The sequence below is a fragment of the Nannobrachium achirus genome (genome assembly GCF_963921795.1).
Source record: "Nannobrachium achirus genome assembly, chromosome: 23".
NCBI lineage: Eukaryota > Metazoa > Chordata > Actinopteri > Myctophiformes > Myctophidae > Nannobrachium > Nannobrachium achirus.
In genome coordinates this window covers 7,968,802-7,989,900 of record NC_137830.1, presented here as the reverse complement: position 1 = coordinate 7,989,900, position 21,099 = coordinate 7,968,802, and the positions used below count along the sequence as shown (strand labels likewise).

The following is a 21,099-nucleotide window of genomic DNA, read 5'->3' as shown; positions in this document are numbered from 1 at the left end:
TGCGGAGCAATTAATGTGGATTAAAGACGTCAATCAAACACGTGTGTGTGTGTGTGTGTGTGTGTGTGTGTGTGTGTGTGTGTGTGTGTGTGTGTGTGTGTGTGTGTGTGTGTGTGTGTGTGTGTGTGTGTGTGTGTGTGTGTGTGCGCGCAGAGCCCTCTAGGCTCTGACATTAGTGGCATGAAGTATAGGGGCTATCTTGCTACTTCTATTTCCAGTACAATTTCAAAATAAACGTGTTGAATGATCGATAGTATAAGAAAGGCTCTTGTTTTGAAATACGCTTCTGCGCACCGTCTAGAGAGGAAATGACTTTCAATGGACACCCATTTGATGGTCGTCCATCTCTCTCTCCCTGTGCGTCATGATGGTGTGTTGTGGTGAAAACAACGCAGGCATAAGGAATATACAAAAAAAAAAACACCAAGACATGACAACGTAGGCTATAAAGGCAATAAACCGCGTCCTCTCATCCTCTTGGGTCACGGGCTAAAAAGTTTGGGAACCATGCTTGCTGTAGACAGTGGTGTAAAGCAGTGGTTCTCTGTGGTTCCCTTTTCAGGCTGTGACCCCCAAAATAATCATATTTAACTGGGGACCCCCCACCCTGACGAGCACTAAGAGTTGAGGCATTACATTTTGTATAACACGGTTCTATTGTGAAAATAGCAGATCTACATGAGGCGTTGTGAGCATGTAGATCTGCTATTTTCACAATTCCTGCCACTGACAATTTGGCCAATGTTTAATTTGTCATTTTAGAGTATTAAAAGGTCCTTAAATTGTCACTTTAGAAATTTGTAGATACACTTTATGTTGGTTTGTTTACTGTTGAGTGAGAAAACAACTTTGCACATTAACTTAATCATCTGGGGACCCCCCAAAATAATTTGGAGATGGTTGAGAACCACTGGTGTAAAGTAATTAAGTAAATTTGAGGTATTTGTAGGCTAGTTTACTTGAGTATGTCCTATTTCCAATACATTTACTTCTACTCCACAGTGGAGTAAACCCTATTACATTAAGCGGTTCTGCCGCCGTGTAGAACCGATTTTATTTTTTTTTCTTTCTTTTTACTTCTTTAAAAAATACAAATTGTGTGTGCACATGTGTCTGACTGTGTGTGAGTGTGTGTGTGCGTACGTGTGTGTGTGTGTGTGTGTGTGTGTGTGTGTGTGTGTGTGTGTGTGTGTGAGACTGCGTGTTTGTGCGCGCATCAATTAACGAGTATACTCGTAATGGCAGTAAGCGTTAAATTCATTATTTCTGTGGACTTTAAATCACTGTTTTATTTGATGACCTTCCTGTCCTGCCATTTGACCTCTTTGTCCTCAAAACATTGAACATCAAAGGTCAAGTGATCTTGACCCTAGAATGACAAAACTCCTATGAACATAAAATAACCATTAAAGACACACCCAACAACCAGTTCAAATGTTCACATTTTGGCTCCCCTGGTCTAAGTGGAAACGCTTTTGGCGCTGCGTTGAGTACACATATCCCTCACCATGTGATTCATATTTGAGGTTGATAGTCATTGATAGTTCATTATTTTGGGCATGTTTTTTTTTCTTTGAACATGAACTTGATCTAATATGTGATTTTACGTATTGTTCATTTACAGACTTGTTGGCTGTGATCTCGATGAGCCAGATTATGAAATTGTGGCTTCAGCTCTCAGCTCTAATCCTTCACATCTAAGAGAATTGGATCTCAGTTATAACGACGTGGAGGATTCATTCATGGAACTCATCTCTGCTGGATTAAAGAGTCCACATTGTGAACTGGAGATACTGAGGTCAGATTAATTAACCAGCATGATTTAGGTTACTTCTGTTTTATTATTTATTGTTTTATTATAATAAGAGTAGAGTGCATTAAGTTGACATCATGGTATCCCACACTGACTAGAATCATGATACGGTCAGAGTTTGTGTTGGTTAGTTTCTCACTCTGGCATCACATCACAATGATACGGTACAGTAAATACAATATGTGATCCATCATGGCTGCTAGGGAATTATCACGTCCAGTTACACAATCATTGAGTGTCAAACTGGTGTAAACACAGACTGGAAGGTTTGCTGGTTCCCCAGCCCACCAGCACCAGCAGTCTGTTGTCTGTTTCATTTAGTCAATAAGGTTGATATCATGGTAACCCACACTGACTAGAAACAAGAATATGTCCATACTGTATATGGACTATGGAGATCACTAATATAATCAATATTAAGCCAATAACTTGGAATGCCCATATGTGGACATATGTTGTGAGTCTCATGTGGTCTATAACAGGGGTTTTCAAACTTTTTGACGCAGGTCACCCCTGTAAATAACCTTTTCATCCACGGCACCCCTGAGTTACACTGTTAGTTTTTTGAATCTTTAGAATAAGTGATGCAAATATGCACATCTTTCCACCTGAGATACGGTAGGCTACGTCACAGAGAAATATCTGTTTCCATCAGAACTGACTGAAAATAACTTTATACTTGACGTTTAACCACTTGAACCCCAGCATCCCTATTCTGGGGGGAAGGTTCACCAAAAAATAGCCGATCTACAAGCTCACAACGTGACACGTTGTGAGCTTGTAGATCGGCTATTTTTGGTGAAGAGTTGGCTGTAGATGGAAAAATAACTCATCTACAGTGCAAATCAGGTGTTCACATAGTGAAGTGATATTAACACGTTGCAAGCCCTCTGAACAGAGGTAGCGCCGAAGAAATAAGCCATTTATTTACAAACATGTTTTAAAAAAACAAAGCCCACATGATAACAACACGTAATGGAGTGCTCGATACAGCGTACATATTCATCCTGCAGAGGTCGGCGATCTTACTTTGGCGAGGCGGAGGGGAGATCAATTCCATTCGTTTACGTGCGGCGAAGCAGGGAAAGGAGCGATAGAGAAGCGGCGCCCGAACGTGATTGAAACCGCGATCCACGAACAGAGACAAAGACCAGCCATCTTGTTTGTCCTTCTTGTCGAGTTTCAACACTGTGGAGAGTATGAGGCCACTCCTGGACACCCATCCATCCAGAATGTGAGTCAACGGCGCGGCCTGCTGGATATTACGAGTATCACACCCAGCCCCAGAAAATGAGTGTGAGAGGATATTAACCGTTTCAGATAGCTCCAAAAAGACACAGAGTAGAATGGCCGATGTTTTTTTTTTTGATTATTATCATTTATATCAAAAGTCCGGGAATAGACGTGTGGCTGATTGGACCCAGTAGGAAGTCCGAGGGAGTACGACCAGGCTTAGAAGGTGTTAATGTTGTGATATTGCTGAATTCCAAATATCATCAAATAATTCTGAGGCACCCCAGGGTGCCCCGTCACCCACTTTGAAAACCCCTGGTCTATAACATAAGACATATATGATGTCAGACGTCATACAGTTAGCTTCCTGATGGAAAATTACCATGATTTATTTCACATTATTCATGCCTGCCTGTTTTTTCATCTCTTTGGTCCCTCCTCCAAAACTCTGATAATCAATCCAGATATGTATAATAATCTTTAATTACAGACTTGCTGGCTGTCACATCACACAGACAGGATTTGACATCCTGGTCTCAGCTCTCAGATCTAATCTTTCCCATTTGAGAGAATTGGACATCAGTTTCAACTGCCTGCAGGAACCACAACTGGACCAACTCTCTGCTCTACTGAAGAGTGAAGAGTGTAGACTGCAGATCCTGAGGTAAATAAATAGTGTGTTTTCTCTCTGTGTGGATCTCTACTTGAACATCAACAGCACTTTGTTAAATATGGATTTCTCTGCAGGTTGTCAGGATGTGGGCTCACAGAGGAAGGCTGTTCTTCTCTGGCTTCAGCTCTGACCTTCAACCCCAACCATCTGAAACAGCTGGACTTGAACTTCAGCCACTTAGGAGGCTCTGGTCTGAAGAAGCTCTCTGCTGCACTGGAGACTCTGAAGTGAGTAGACTTGGACTGTGTCCAAGTTGGTTAGTGCAGTGTTTCCCTTACAATGTTGAACTGGCTGGCCAGGTGGGAGGGGGCTTCACCTTTTTTCTTTTTTTCTTTCTTTCTTTTTTTTCTTTTTCTTTTCTTTTTTTAGATGAAAAAATGTATATAATTAAATTAAAAATATATATATGTTTAGAGTGTGTTTCAAGTTTCAGCCCTTGGCTTGGCTTACTTTATCAAAGTCAGTATGGAACTCTGTAAATAAAAACTGCCCACCGTGTTCTAGGAGAACAGATCTTTAGTGTGAGCTGTAGGTCATTCCATGAGGTTTGGACACTAAAACAAAACACTGTTTTTACCAGTTCAGTCTTTACTCTGGGACAATTAGAGCCAGATGATCATTTGATCCTATATGATCCATGGTTCTATTCATAGATTTAATATACAGTGATAGTGTCCTATATTCTAACATAGATTTAATATACAGTGATAGTGTCCTATATTCTAACATAGATTTAATATACAGTGATAGTGTCCTATATTCTAACATAGATTCAATATACAGTGATAGTGTCCTATATTCTAACATAGATTCAATATACAGTGATAGTGTCCTATATTCTAACAGATTCAATATACAGTGATAGTGTCCTATATTCTAACATAGATTCAATATACAGTGAAAGTGTCCTATATTCTAACATAGATTTAATATACATAATGATAGTTTGTCAAATATGGAGGCGACTTGATCTGTATCCTGAAACATTTGTTTACTGTTGTTTGTGTTGCGTGCGTGCGTGCGTGTGATATCATCAGGAACAGAACAGTAGCCATGTTTCCATAAACGTATTCGAATTAGGGAAGCGAATTATCAGAAATACGCATTAAGACAAAGCGAATTTAGCATGTTTCCATTTGCGGGTGTCATTCGAATTAGCGACGTCGCATTAGTTGATCGGGAAGATTTTTTCAGACGGAACCTGAGCACTGCACGTCTGACTGCTGTGACTCGGTCGCTGTCTAGTAGTGGGAAGAAGGGGTTATCAATCATCATGGCCCCAAATATCTTACAATTCGCGACGAGTCTCTTACGAAATTGGCAAGAGTTCCTCTCATTACATAAAGCTAACATCTCCATCATCATCGGCGCCCCCACCGTTGCGCTCAGGTTCACCGGGAAAACAGCGGTCGCGTCGCTGCACAGTGCGCATCCTGCAAGTTTCAGCGTTCTCTGGAAGGTGGCCGATCTGCAAGCTCACAATGCGGCGCGGAGACGCAGATGCGAGCTGCTGTGAGCTTGTAGATCGGCCACTTTTGGCGTGTGATGAGGAAGGGTTAGCCACGGATGGCTTGACTCCGGTAGGTGAAAACGGGAGTAATATACACACGGTCCGTGTCACTCCGTGTGTAACAAACAACCGGTTTGTTTTGTGGACTAACGGACGTTAAGCGGCAGAGGAAAGTGCTAAATTGGAGGACGATATGGACCCAGAACGTCATAATCTATTCGCATTTATTGTCTGACCCGTTTCCATTCACAAATGCGCATTTAGTTTATTCGATAAAGCCTCAAAATCCACCTCCTCCAAGCGGATAATTTTTTTTTGCGGATAATGAAAGTTTATTCGCATTTTGAAGTGTTTCCATAAAAAGATTTTGCGAATAAGCCGTTAATGCGCAAAAAGTGGCTTTATGGAAACGGCACTTATGTCAGGTGGTACTGTCTAAATATAGTGAAAATAGCCGATCTACAACCTCACAATAATGTCTGTCTGTTGTGTTTGTTGCATTGCAACATGTTGTGAGCTTGAAGATCTGCTGTTTTAGAATTATGAATACAGAATAGGTTCACCAGGGTTCAAGTGGTTAATTAAACCTGCAATCAGGAACTGATTTTAATGAATAAAACATTATTTTAATGAGATTTATTTTGTATGTTAAACTCTTAAACCCACGTCTCTGACTGGAGTTCCTCAGGGCTCTGAAAAATATCAGATCTACAAGCTCACAACCACAAATGGTTCCTCAGAAGAACCTTCTTTGAACCATTAACCATTTAAACCCTGCGTCCCAATGTTGGACATGTCTTAATACGTGAACATTCATCGTAAATAGCAGATCTACAAGCTTACAGCACATCGTGCTATGACACGTTTTGAGCTTGTAGATCGGCTATTTTGTAGTGTGGAGGGAGAAACTGAGCAGACCAAGTATAGAGCCCTGGGAGACACCGGTCGATGAAGGGTTAAAGTGGTTGATGGTTCTTTATAGCATTGGCTCTCAAAGTGTGGTCTGGGGACCCCCAGGGGTCCTTAGGGGGTTCCAGGGGGTCCCCAGCAAAATGTTTAATACAGCATTACACTAGTGGAGACAGTGTGTTATAAAGTCCGACATTGATTCATTGTTGTTCTATTTCCTACAGTGTGAATCATTCAGGAGAACACTGGATTAAACCTGAACTCCTTACAAGATGTGAGTGTCTGTCTGTCTGTCTGTCTGTCTGTCTGTCTGTCTGTCTGTCTGTCTGTCTGTCTGTCTGTCTGTCTGTCTGTCTGTCTGTCTGTCTGTCCGTCACATTGACATTTTATACTGTATAAATGTTTTATACTCTGTTGGCCCCTCCCTCCCTGTATTCAGAGGATATTATAAAAACCTTCACCAATGTATTTAAAGGTGTTTAGTAACACAATCCAAAACCTTGAAATTCAACCCCCCTCCAGGGCAGTGGTTCCCAAACTGGGGTTCAGGACCCCCTAGAGAGACCATTTAAAACACAGTTCAATCAGTGTGTGAAGTGGCAACAGGCTTAGCTCTTATTCAGCAGATAAAAAGTGTTGAGAAGTGTGGTGTTGCTGACCACATCCATAGAGGGGAAAGGGGGAACAGCCCAGGACCTCATGCTCCCCTCTACCCAGGTGAGGTGCACCCTAGTCCTGCTCCACTCCTCCACTCCATCCAGGAGGACCTCTGGAGGAACCAGAGGACCTCCAGGTGATCTGGACTCCTGAGGAGCAGTGTCTCCTAGGATTCAACAAACTAATAAAGATACTTTTTAATTTGACACGCTCCCACAAATATAGATTCTCACACAAAACAAGGCTTTGTGACGAGCAGGAAAAGTGGGCGTGGCTGTTCCCGCTGCCCTAGGGGAGTTTCAACCTTTTGAAATGTGTTACTAGAAATCTTTACAAACACATTAGTGAGGAAATGTCTTGAGAAGGAATTTATTCCATGTTTGGACACTTTTCTGTCCTGACAACCAGTGGTGGACAAAGTATTTACTTGAGTAAATACTCAAGTATAAAAAAGTACAAATTACAACTACAGTACTTTTTAACTACAGTACTTTTTAAATTTTGTATCAATGTATTGTTGTATTGAAATGAAGAACATTTCCCCCAAAAATAAATGCATTAAAACAGAACTGTCTAAATATAGTGAAAATAGCTGATCTACAACCTCACAACGTCCGTCTGTCTGTCGTGTTTGTTGCATTGCAACGTGTTGTGAGCTTGAAGATCTGCTGTTTTAGAATTATGAATACAGAATAGGTTCACCAGGGTTCAAGTGGTTAATTAGACCTGCAATCAGGAACTGATTTTAATTAATAAAACATTATTTTAATGATATTTATTTTGTATGTTAAACACTTAAACCCACGTCACTGACTGGAGTTCCTCAGGGCTCTGGAAAAATATCAGATCTAGAAGCTCACAAGCACAAATGGTTCCTCAAAGAACCTTCTTTGAACCATTAACCATTTAAACCCTGCGTCCCAATGTTGGACATGTCTTAATACGTGAACATTCATTGTAAATAGCAGATCTACAAGCTTACAACACATCGTGCTACGACACGTTTTGAGCTTGTACATCGGCTATTTTGGAGTGTGGAGGGAGAAACTGAGCAGACCAAGTATAGAGCCCTGGGAGACACCAGTCGATGAAGGGTTAAAGTGGTTGATGGTTCTTTATAGCATTGGTTCTCAAAGTGTGGTCTGGGGACCCCCAGGGGTCCTTAGGGGGTTCCAGGGGGTCCCCAGCAAAATGTTTAATACAGCATTACACTCATTTGAACCACTTTATCCATGTTTTACACAATGGCTATTTAACACATTTAGACTAGAGCTAGAAAACATCTGTGCTCCAAACGCGTCACTTCACGCCATGTTTGGAGCTTGTAGATCTGCTACTTTAGGTACTTTTGTGTAATTCTGTAGTATGCTCAAGTACAGTAGGGGGCGCTAACTTTGGTAAAATCACAAGAAGTTAGAATATGGAGAAAAGAGTTTTCTGACATTCCTTGTTGCTAAATATAAAGATCTAATCTAAAATGACACAGATGTTTTATAGCTCTAAATGTGTTAAATAGCCAACGTATAAAATATGGATAAAGTGGTTCACTTGGTGCCACGCTGCGAGCTTGTAGACCTGCTATTTTTTTAAATTACTGTATGAAAAATATGAACATGTTTAGAAAGTGTGTGTGTGTGTGTGTGTGTGTGTGCGTGTGTGCGTGTGTGTGCGTGCGTGCGTGCGTGCGTGCGTGCGTGCGTGCGTGCGTGCGTGCACAACACATCGCGATGCAACGTGTTGTGAGCTAATTTTTTTTCAAGTATTCACTAAATGGTTAAAGTGGTTACACTGATTTTGGTGCTATACACATTAATGTTGCTGGGGACCCTTGGGGGTCCCTGGACCCCACTTTGAGAACTATACTGTATTAATGATCTTTAAATCTGTACAATATTCACAATATTCATGTTTAAATGTGTTAGCCCCCCCCCCCATCGCTATGGAAACCAAACCATATTGATTCTGTAACAACCCCCCCCCCCCCCCAAAAAATTCAAAAACAAAACACAAATAACAAACAAAACAAAACAAAACAAAACAAAACAAAACAAAACAAAAAACATCACAACTGACCTTGATAATTACATTGTTACTGTGTGCGTGCGTGCGTGCGTGCGTGTCACTCAGTGAGGGATGTTTTTAATGTTTACTGTGTTGTTTTCTCATCAGATTCACATCGTCTCACACTGGACACAAACACAGCACACAGAGTCCTCTCTCTGTCTGAGAACAACCGGAAGGCGACTCGGGTGAAACAGCGTCATTCATATCCTGATCATCCAGACAGGTTTGATGGAGTGGGCAATGTTCTGTGTACAGAGGGTCTGACTGGACGCTGTTACTGGGAGGTAGAGAAGAGTGGAGGGGTTGATATAGGAGTGACCTACAGAGGAATCAGTAGGAAAGGAAAGGGTGATGAATGTCAGCTTGGACTCAATAAAATGTCCTGGAATCTGGCCTGTAATGATGGTAACCCTGGTAACAGATACATTGTCGCACACAATAGTAAGACCACTTTCCTTCCTGATCGTCCCTCTGACTCCAACAGAGTAGCAGTGTATCTGGACTGTCCTGGTGGGATTCTGTCCTTCTATGAAGTGTCTTCAGACTCACTGAGACACCTTTACACCGTGCAGACCACATTCACTGAACCTCTCTATGCTGGCTTTGGGTTTATGCCTAACTCCTCTGTGTCTCTGTGTGAGGACAGACAGACAGACAGACAGGGTGTGAGGACAGACATACAGGGTGTTGTATCCTAATGTAATAATCAGGAACAGGTGTGGTGGTTGGCGGGGTTGTTTACAGAATCAATATGATTTGGGTTCCATTGCGATGGGGTGTGTGTGTGGGGAGGGGGGGGCTCTGTGTGTCTAACACATTTAAACATTAATATTGTACAGATTTATAGATCATGAATACAGTGGTTCTCAAAGTGGGGTCCAGGGACCCCCAGGGGTCATTGAGGGGGTTCCAGGGGGTCCCCAGCAACATTCATGTATATAGCATCAAAATCAGAGTAACCACTTTAACCATTTACTGTATGAATGAAATAGCAGATCTACAAGCTCACAACGCGCCACACTGTGGCACGTTGTGAGCTTGTAGATCTGCTATTTTCAAACAAGGAATTTTGTAAAAATTGAGTCTCTGGCACAAATTTCTCAGATTGACATGAAACGGTTTGTTCTCAACCTGTGGGTCTGGACCCCCAGAGGGACCACCATCAGGGGACCACCAGAGGGACCCCCAGGGGGTCCCCAGATGACAGTGAAGTGACAATGAAAGCACTTCTAAAAGTAATGAAACTATAAACTGGTCAAACATTGGACAAATTGTCAAATAACAAAGAGGCAAATATTGTGAAAATAGCAGATCTACAAGCTCACAACGCCTCGCAACGTGGAACTGAGTCTAACCAAATGTAATGTGTCAACTCCTAAAATGTACAGTTTGTCAGGGTGGGGGTCCCCAGTTCAAACCTGATTATATATGATTATTTTGGGGGGTCTCCAGTTCAAATATTATTTTGGGGGTCGTGACCACAGACCACAGAACATCTGGTCTAGAACATTTAAACATGAATATTGTAAAGTTTTGTTGATAATGGAAACTCCAATGAAGTGTTTTGAAAATCCTTGTTTTTTTTTTACCTATAAAATGTAAAACATTTATTTCCAACCTTTCATGTATTTTACTAAAATCTTACAATGCTATTGTATTGTGCCAAAGTTACATTAAATGCTGATACAATTGTGTTAATTAAAAAATAATAACAATATTTTTGAAGTGAGGGTTATTCTGTGCTCACGCTGCACGCACGCACGCACGCACGCACGCACGCACGCACACACACACACAGTAATCATTGCTGTAGAGTGTTTGTTCAGTAACAGTGCATTTATATAGCGCCTTTATCCAAGGCCCTTGCACATAGATTGTGCATTACATTCACCCATTCACACACACATTCATACACCGATGGCGGAGGAAACCATGCAAGGCACCAACCTGCTCACCAGGAGCAACTAGGGGTTCAGAGTCTTGCTCAAGGACTCTTCCACACTAACTCTGGGGGAGCCCGGGATCGAACTGGGAACCCTTCAGGAACCCTCTGTGTTCTAAGACTGCAACTCTACCCCTGAGCCACTGCTGCCCCCTGCTGACGTCAGCTGGTAAGTGCTTGAGGGTTCAGGCTGCAAGGACTCCAAATGGTAGAAAAGGAATGGAACAACACTTTAGATGAGTGTTTCACACTTTACATCACATTTAAAACTCTTTGCTGTCCTTATTTACAGTCATTGCTTTAAAGGCTGTGATTGTTTTGATTATTACTGGACATCGGCCCCGCTATACCACCAACACCTGGGGCTGTGGCCACCGTGCCTAGAGGCCCCGGGCAGCGGGACACCGGCCCGAGGACATCGCAGGCTCCTGAGGCTGACTACACCGAGCCCAGAAGTCTCTTGGAAGGAGCTGGGCCGCTGGACATCGGCCCCGCTATACCACCAACACCTGGGGCTGTGGCCGCCGTGCCTAGAGGCCCCAGGAAGCGGGACAGAGGCCCAAGGACATCGCAGGCTCCCGAGGCTGTGGCCGTCGTGCCTAGAAGTCTCATTAAAGGAGCTGGGCCGTCATCTGGGACATCATCATCATCATCATCATCAGCTGGGGTGGCCACCGTGTCTAGAAGTCTCTGCACCGGAGCTAGGCCGGTGGCCACCAGCAAGAATAATCCAGCTCTGGACAATGACACAACACGGTCCCCCCCTCACCTGCAACCCCCAAAGCCACCTATGGCTAAGGTAAAATACAGAAACCCAGTTTTTAAAAAACACAGAAAATGTAAATTTTTTAAAACACTAAACCAAGCTAAAACTGTGTGGGACCCCTTATGTAAACCCAAAGGTTTGTTCTGTGGCCATCTAAACATCCAAAGTATGGTAAATAAGCACAGTGAACTAGAAAATCTGCTTGTAAACTCTAACATTGACTGTTTAGGACTGACGGAAACATGGTTAAAGCGGTCATCCCCAGATGCCTTAGTGAGCATGCCTGGTTACAAGGTGTTCAGAAGGGACAGAGTAACTGGGAAGGGTGGGGGGGCCTTGCTCTATATCAAGAACACCTTACAATGTAAGCAAATTGTATGGCCCACTGAGATCCAGGCCGAATGTGTAGGTGTAGAAATTACACTATCCACAGAGATGAAATTCACTCTAATTTGCTTATACCGTCAGCCATCAGCTAAAGTAGAAGTATACGACCAGCTAAAGACCATCCTCACGGCGTGTGATTTTAATCAAGAAGTAATACTAATTGGTGATACAAATGTTAACTGGGACGATAAAAAAATAAGAAAAAATCTTAAACTAGTAACAGACCACTATAATTTGACCCAATTAATAGAGCAACCTACAAGAATAACCAGTCACTCAGCAACCAAGATAGATTTACTGTTTTCAAATAAAGTGGAAAGAATCGCGAAAACATTTAACTTCGTGACAGGTCTCTCTGATCACAACATCATATTCTTTTCCAGAAAACTCTCAAAACAGGCGTTCAGCAAAGCTCAGTCCCAGCCTATAGTCAAAACAATCCCAAAACATCTGCAACATAGCCTTGAGGTCGCCATACAAGGGCTTGAGTGGGATGATTTACACTCATGTAATGATGTTGAGACCGGATGTAATATCCTTCTTTCCAAAATTGGCAGAGTAATGGAATCTTTCACCAGAGGTGGTAACCAGAGGAAAGGGAGAAAAATTACTCTACCTTGGGTCGATAAAAAATGCAGAGATCAAATGAATACCAGAGATTTACTGCTTAAAAAGGCATTAAAATCTGGCCGGACAACGGACAGACAGCTATTCACACATGCTAGAAACAAAGTCACAAATCTCTTAAGGAGGGCTAAAGCTGGATTTTATATCTCCATCATAGAGAGTGCCAGAGGAAATGGGAAAAAAGTTTGGGAATACATAAATAAACTGACAGGGAAATACTATAAGCAGGATAATAACAACTTAGAACTTAAAATAGATAATGTCCTGGTGAAAGATCCCCACACGCTTGCTAGCAACCTAATGCTGTTTTTTCTAAACTCTGTGTATGAAATCACACAATTGTTCAGACCCTCTAAGTTTGTTCCACGCCCTGTTCAAAATGATCTCCCCATTTTTAATTTGGAGGAAGTCACAGAAAACGAGGTGACAAACATTGTCAGATCACTAAAAGCATCCAAAGCTAAAGATGCACATGGGCTTGACACAAACTTTCTTAAAACAAATATTGACTCTCTGGTGGCACCAATCACACATCTGGTAAATCTGTCCATAAGAAAATGCACTGTCCCAACTCAGTGGAAAGCTGCTGTTATAACACCTATATTCAAATCTGGCTCAAAAACGGACATATCAAACTATAGACCCATAAGCATCTTACCTGTTATATCAAAAGTGGCTGAAAAGTGGATTGTAAAGTCTCTTGTTAAACATCTAGACAAAGGCTACACCCCTCTGCATCCTATGCAGTTTGGGTTTCGAGCCTTCCACTCCACTGAGTCAGCAAATTGCTTATTCATTGAAAAGTTAAAGTGTGCTTTGAACAAAGCCCCATGCGCAATGGCAGTATTTTTGGACTTCAAGAAAGCATTTGACTCTGTCAGCCATCAGGTCCTCTTGTCCAAACTAACACATTTCAACTTGTCCCCAGAGGCCATCAAATGGTTTACATCATACCTATCAAATAGAGAACAGTGTGTTAGTATAAATGGCATCAAGTCTCCTTATCACACTTGCTCGGTTGGTGTCCCCCAGGGATCAATAGTAGGACCAATTCTGTTTTCTCTGTTTATAAACGATCTACCTGATGTATGTAAAGATGTACATATTCAGATGTACGCAGATGATGCTGTTATACTGACTCATGGAAAGAGCTATGCAGAGGTGTCAACGGTTTTAACTTCTGTTCTGACCAGCGTTCAGGACTGGCTTACAGACTCATGCCTGCTCCTGAATGCAAAAAAGACGGTCTGCATGGCTTTTTCCAAAAGACCAGTTGTGATGGAATCATCAAATGTGTTTCTGGGTGGAGAGGAACTTGAACTTGTGTCAGAGTTCAAGTACCTCGGGGTCATGTTAGACTCAACCCTAACCTTTAAAAAACATGTAAAAAAGGTTACAAACACAATCAAGTTCAACCTTCAGAACTTTAAACAAATCAGACCTTTTTTGGCAGTTAGTGCTGCTAAATCGTATCTCCAATGCATGATCCTATCACACATTGAGTACTGTTTCACAAACTGGTCTTGCGCAGGTATAACGACTCTCAAACCCATTGAACAGCTATATAAGAGTGCGCTTAAGATATTCGATAGGAAACCCCACTCATATCACCATTGTAATATTCTTCAGAGGTACCGTTTTTTGAGTTTCGCTAATTTTAAGGTTTTTAAACAGGTCAGTATCATATATAAGACCCTAAATGGTCTATGCCCACCTCCCCTAAAGGAATTCATAAAAAGGAAGCCTGATAGAGGACTCAATACTAGAGCAATCACTAGAGGGGATTGCAAAGTACCGTACCGGGTAACCGCTTTTGGAAAAAACACCCTTTCAGTGCAGGGATGTTCAATCTGGAATGACCTACCTCTAACAATAAGAGACTGTTTGTCATTTCCATCCTTCAAGTTCAATCTAAAAAAATGGTTAGTTGACAATCAAACCTGTGACCATGTATAGTTCTAAGAGTGCAGCTCATGCCATGTACGTATATTTTTAACTATCCTTTTTTAATGTAGGGTACTGTTAGTAATATGTGTTGTTTTGTTGTTTTTTCTTGGTTCAGGAAAAATAGTATTTGTATGTATGTTATTAGGCGCCCTCTCCTAATGTAGGGTTACTGTTTGTTGGTATGTATTGTTTTGTCTTCATGTGGGGACTACGGATGAAATTTAGCATTCTTGCTAATTCCGGCTTATTTACATTGCATTCATGTAGTGTTCATTAATATGCATTGTCCCGTCTAAATAAACAAATAAAGTAAAGTAAAGTAAGTATATATTATATTTACATATAATATTTACGTTAATCTGTTCGTTTTAATTTCTGTTTATTATAACAATTCTCACGTCGTTTTAGTCTCCGGTCACCACCTGTAAATAATGAAAATAAAATACATTTATGTCATATTATGAGTTACATTGTTGCTTTATAGCAAGGGTCTTCAACAGGGGGTCCGGGAACCTTAGGGGGTCCTCAGAGTTACTACAGGGGGTCCTCCAAATCTTTGTGTGATAGGAACTTTTTTTTCTCAGTTTTTACATTAACCATTTGAACCCTAGTGTCCATATTCTGAGAACTTTAGCCAAAAATAGCAGAATCTACAAGCTCACAACTTCTCGCAGAGGCGTTGTGAGCTTTTATTTTTCGGCAAAGAGGTTTGGTGCAGAGGGGAAAAAGAGCAGAACAAGTAAAGAGTGAAAGGTCAAGTTTATTAAGTATTGACGGTTCAAGTGGTACATTTATGTCATATTATCAGTTACAAAATGGATCCCTAGGTCTGTAACTCTGAGAGTGTACAAATGGAACCAAATGGAACCTTACGGGTCTGTTACTCTGAGAGCGTACAAATGGAACCCTTTAAGAATTACAGACAAAAAAGAAAAGAAAACTAGTATAACTTCATTCATTCATATTTTTTTAATGAACAACAGATGTGGTGTAAAACATGAATGAATGAATGAATGAATGAATGAATGAATACGTGCTGCCTAACAACCAACTAGCCAATCAGGGTGTGACCAAACCGTCCCTCCGGGCAATGGGATACCTCAGTCTACACAGAGCATGTGGAGCTACTAGACTACAGTCATTTATAAATCAGTGGGAATGTGTGTGAATCTATAGATCTAAGTTGTGGAGTCCACTAATGATGCAGTGTGTGGACACACCTTGAAACAGGTATGTTACACACGTTTCATTCATTACAATACCAGCTGTTTGTTATTGTCAACAACAACACACATGTTTCATTCATTACAATACCAGCTATTTGTTATTGTCAACAAAAACACACGTTTCTTTCATTTCGCCCTATAAATGTATTTTAAGCGTGTGGTGGGGGGCCCAGACTGCGTCCACTAAGTAGAGTGAGCTTTCAACTGTCCACTGATACCTTTGGTTTGGTGAGGGGCGAAACAGTTTTTTGTTATTTTCGGACCAGACGGCGGCGTTTTCCGGTTTTGCCAAAGAATACGGAGGTAGAGGTCTAGAGGAACATAGCGTTATAGTGTGGGGATTTAAGGGGAGCAAATGCTGATTTCGTGCAAATTTGTCTTAAAGCGCAACATTTTGCACAGATGTAGCCCAGGGCTTGCTCTAATGATTTAGCTAGGGCGCCCGAGCCGACGACCTTCGGGGTCGCCACAGCGGCCAAATCAAGTTGGGCTCCCATTAACTTTCTATACAGGAGGAAAATACCCAGAAAACATTTTTTTTCTGGGTATTTAAGTAGGATCTGAGGGGTCTAACTTGGGGTTTGTCATGATGCTGAATCCATTGCAGGCATTTGTTTTGCAAAAAATATTCCTTGGGCTAGAAATGGCCTCAGAAAACGATGCATGTATGGGTGAGCATTCATGTTAGTCAGAGGCCTTAGGGTGTTTTTTTTCCCCGTGCTAATCAGTCTAAAAGGAACATAGCGTTATAGTGTGGGGATTTAACGGGAGCAAATGCTGATTTCGTGCAAATTTGTCTTAAAGCGCAACATTTTGCACAGATGTAGCCCAGGGCATGCTCTAACGATTTAGCTAGGGCGCTCGAGTCTGCGACATTCGGGGTCGCCACAGCGGCCAAATCAAGTTGGGCTCCCATCGACTTTCAATACAGGAGGAAAATACCCAGAAAAACACTTTTTTCTGGGTATTTAAGTAGGATGTGAGGGGTCTAACTAGGGGTTTGTCATGATGCTGTATCCACTGCAAGCATTTGTTTTGCACAAAAAACATTCCTTGGGCTACAAATGGCCCCAGACAACGATGGTTTAGTGATGAAAAGTGATGAGTCATCACTTTTCAGAGTTTTGTGGGTGTTTTCTGGAGCTGTGGTGACCCCGAAGGTCGCCGACCTCGGCGCCCTAGCTAAATCATTAGAGCATGCCCTGAGCTAAATCTGTGCAAAATTTTGCACTTTTAGACTGATTAGCACGAGAAAACATGAACATGAATGCTCACCCATACATGCATCGTTTTCTGAGGCCATTTCTAGCCCAAGGAATGTTTTTTGTGCAAAAAGCCTGCAATGGATTCAGCATCATGACAAACCCCAAGTTAGACCCCTCAGATCCCACTTAAATACCCAGAAAAAAAAGTTGTTCTGGGTATTTTCCTCCTGTATAGAAAGTCAATGGGAGCCCAACTTGATTTGGCCGCTGTGGCGACCCCGAAGGTTGTCAGCTCGGGCGCCCTAGCTAAATCATTAGAGCAAGCCCTGGGCTATGTAGTGTATTGAAAACACCTACATCTGAGAGTTCTGACACAAATATTAGACTGAATTCATGAGTACGAAGTTGCTGTGCATAGTTCTTAGCCTTGTGCTGGAGAGAGGAGAGACGAGAGACGCAGGCAGGTAATCAGGTTCTTCCATCAGTTTATTGTACAGACAGAGACAGCAGTGGAGACAGAGCTCCCACCGGTCAGCTCGCCGGAGGGACACACCCCTAAACCATACATTCAGTGTTACTTATATTGGTCATTCTGTCAATCATTACATTGAAAAGAGCCACGAATAGGGTAAAGGGTGAGAATGACCACAGCTATTTGTCCAGTCACACTTACATAAAGATGTGCTGGTTCATGCTTACCTAACCTGCGTGTACCCATCATATGAGTGTGTACGTTAACGTAAGGCGTTACAATGACTTGGATGTACCATCTTGTACATGTATGGACATAACCAGACCATAAATGTAGGCCTACTTAGGCCTAGTACTTTGCTTGCATTGTAATCCCAAACGCAACAAAGAATATGTAGTTTTTGATCCACTTTGATTTACTTCAGCTACATCTATGCAAAATGTTGCGCTTTAAGACAAATTTGCACGGAATTAGCATTTGCTCCCCTTAAATCCCCACACTATTAGGGAGAACTCCACTAACGCTATGGACCAGAGCTATATCTCATAATTGTGTACTTGTAGCCAGTCAGGAATGTCCCTCTATGGGCTACTGTAGAGAGACAGGCCAGAGCTCCTCTCTTCCTGTTACCCAGATTGTTAGGCTCACTATAAAAGCCACAGCTAGGATGGGCGCATTTCCCTCTGTTGTCCCTGTGGTAGCAGGTTGAGTTGTTGTGTACCATGGATGCTCTGGGTAGGTTTCTATTGGAAGTAATGGGTGAAGCCAATACAATATTTGCACTTGAGACTGACCTGTCTGTTTGTCACTTTAGGCCCTGCTCCATAGAGACTGCTGCCCGTGTTGTGCCTCCACGTGGGTTGCGTTCATTTGTTAATTAGACAGAGGTAGCCTACTAAATGTAAATGTCACTATTCTGTTTGTTTATAATATATCTATTTTATAGTGTTTGTGTTCCCGTTGTAGATAGACTGCCACTGCCGTTTTGTTCTGTTTGGGGTTTATTTTTAATAGTATTTAATGGTTTTGTCATTAAACTTTATAGTATATCCCCCAAGAAATATCTATTGCTGTGAATTGTATCTATTGCTGTGCCCTTACTGATCGGTGTTTTGCACTCAACCTCCCTTGCATGCTCTGCTTTATTGAATGCCTTAGCTTTTACCTTAAAGGAGTAGTTCACCCTCAAAATGTTTTTTTTTTCCTATTGATTACGCACACCATGGAGACTTGAGTAAAATAATATCTTTTTGTATTTTTTGTATTCCTAAGACAATGATTTTATTCTAGTAAATCTACCCCCATTGATTCCGGATGGGGACCCAAATGCATTTGGGGGTGAACTACTCCTTTTTAAGGTGGTTGATTAGGCCAGGGTACCTGGTGTTTCTTAGGCCTTTAGTTCCCCTTCCTTTGTGGCTAAGGCCTGCCATCCTGCAGTGCAGTCTCTTTCCCTTATTTCCTTTGTTCTATTGCAGTTTGCATTTTATAGAGCTTCTCTTTTTAACCCATTTAGGCCTAAGTCCGATTTAAAAAAAAGCCTTATATAGGCCTACGTCCGATATGAAAATTACCCACAGTTTTTTCCTGGAAAACGTATTACTCAGCCTCTGTAGCAGTTAGAAACAAAATTCCAAAAACTATTTGATGGCTTTTGGCTTTCATAGAAAGAAATCTGAAAAATGACATTTTTTCTTTTTTTAAATTACTGTGCTACATACTGTACATACTGTAATACAAAAAACAAAACAAAAAAAACCTCTTGATACAATAAAGTCCCTTTTTATAATTGCTGAATTGTTAAATAAAGATAGTACTCTTGGGGGAATCCTTGACAGCCCATCTTTCAATGTCACGTGTACAGTATATCAAGAACCTGAACATTTGGTTAAGCTGAATATGTGAATGGTCTTTTAATATTGAATTAAACTGATTATATTAAACACTGTCAAACTCACCACTATTGCGGCTCTATGGAAAACTTGAATTATGTTCTTTCTGTCTGCAAAGTGTTTGTTTCAGAAAAATCCACCATAGAGATGTTATGAGTTACTTTGGGGTCAAGAAATCCGAGCAGACATTTTTCTTTCTTTCTTTTTTTTTCCTTGTGTGTTGAACTTTGGAAGTGCTTCAATACCGCAACATCCTGCTGGCTGCTGCCTCCTGCATTATGTGACATTTAGATACACAGGACCGTTGAGTGATTCCCACAAGTGCTTCCAAACTCCAATACTTAGAAAAAATAATCACCTTTTTGACATGAAGTCCCATGTTCTTATTGTCTTGATAGTCAGTGTGCCATATCAACATTCTGTTAAATGATAACATACCAGTAAGACTCCCTAATCGGGGGATAAGCAACCGTCAGGTCGCATACACAAACTTTAGAAGGCAATGGTAGCCAATCAGGAGGGCATATGGGAAATGGGACAGATCCATTTTGATGACATGACTTTAGAGATACTGTGTACCGCTTTGCATGATTTTTGGCCAAAATCTGTAGGAGCAGTGTCCCAAAATGTGTTTTTCAAATGGTGGCACTAGAAGAGGGCCATGTGAGAAATGAGGGGTGGAGGTTGTGAGTTGCCAGCCAAGGAGTGTGTGTGCAAAGTTTGTCATTGATGGGGGCAACGGTGCCGGAGATAAGAGTAGGGCAAAAGTGTGACGTGACGGACAGACAGACAGACAGACAGACAGACAGACAGCCGGTGGAGCTTTTCATAGTAACTTGCGACTTGACGGTCGCAATAAAAATAAAATGTCTCCCAATAGATTTGGACACACTACCAACAACACACCTTTCAGATCGGATCCCAAAAGATGTACCAAGCAACAGCTCCAATCCCTACTCAGCCATCTAAACCAGGGGTTCCCAAACTTCTTTGGCTCAGGGCACCCCTGTAACCATTTTTTTCATCCGAGGCACCCCTACATTATATCCATAATTTTCACTACCAGCAAAACGTTGAGATAATAGTCATTTGGGTTAGAACTGACTGAAAATAACTTTGTGTTTCTAGTTTAAAATTATACTAAATATCATTGGACACTTATTTTTAAGTGTCCAAATAAATTCCAAATATCAAATTATCTTGCGGCACCTCTGGACTGCTGTCACGGCACCCCAGGGTGCCCCGTCACCCACTTTGAAAACCCCTGATCTAAACTACAGTACACCATCCGCATAATCCCTCAAGGCCGCTCTTTCATTTCATACCTACTTCACCAATCCAACACCAATCCCCGTCAGATGGAACTCCGTCTCTGGCACCTACACACCAACTGGAACGGAATTCTTTTACGACAAAGGCTGTAGTGACCTGACCATCTTTTCTATCATAGCTTATCTGACACAGCCATTGGTTTTGTACCTTGTGGGGCGAGGCTGAAAAGGGGTGCACGATAACCAAATGGTTGAGTCAACACAAAGCTTTTATCTGTGCCTCCTTATGCCTATTTTTTTTTTCCTTTAGCCTTTTTTTCATATATACTTTTACTTTTGCCAATGACTGACTGACTGCTTGTAAATGTTGTGCCCTGCACTGTCCCTTGGCGCCCCCTGGGGGTTTGTCTATTTTTCCCCCTTGCCCTGCTCCCACTGATTGTTTTGAGTTACTGTTTGAGTCAGCTGTGCTGTTACCTGTGCCGCACAGCTGTACGCTGTTGCG

The 21,099-nt window shown here is 41.7% G+C and overlaps 2 protein-coding genes across 2 annotated transcripts in view; both read left to right on the top strand.

Moving 5' to 3' along the window:
* Positions 1-9,591, top strand: part of LOC308308525 (protein NLRC3-like) — a gene marked incomplete at its 5' end in the record, with an annotated part of 121,727 nt that extends 112,136 nt beyond the window's left edge. Inside the window, one exon of the mRNA XM_080753936.1 lies at positions 9,501-9,591. Within this exon, the coding sequence (XP_080610062.1) occupies positions 9,501-9,557 (57 nt within the window). The 3' untranslated portion in view covers positions 9,558-9,591. The remainder of the gene's footprint in view (positions 1-9,500) is intronic.
* Positions 6,838-9,494, top strand: LOC308308418 (stonustoxin subunit beta-like; the record flags this gene model as incomplete). The annotated part of the gene is made up of 2 exons (XM_080753836.1): positions 6,838-6,931; positions 8,965-9,494. Coding segments are annotated over 2 exons (624 nt in total), but the record flags the coding sequence as incomplete, so codon positions are not given.
* Positions 9,592-21,099: the final 11,508 nt, after the last annotated feature.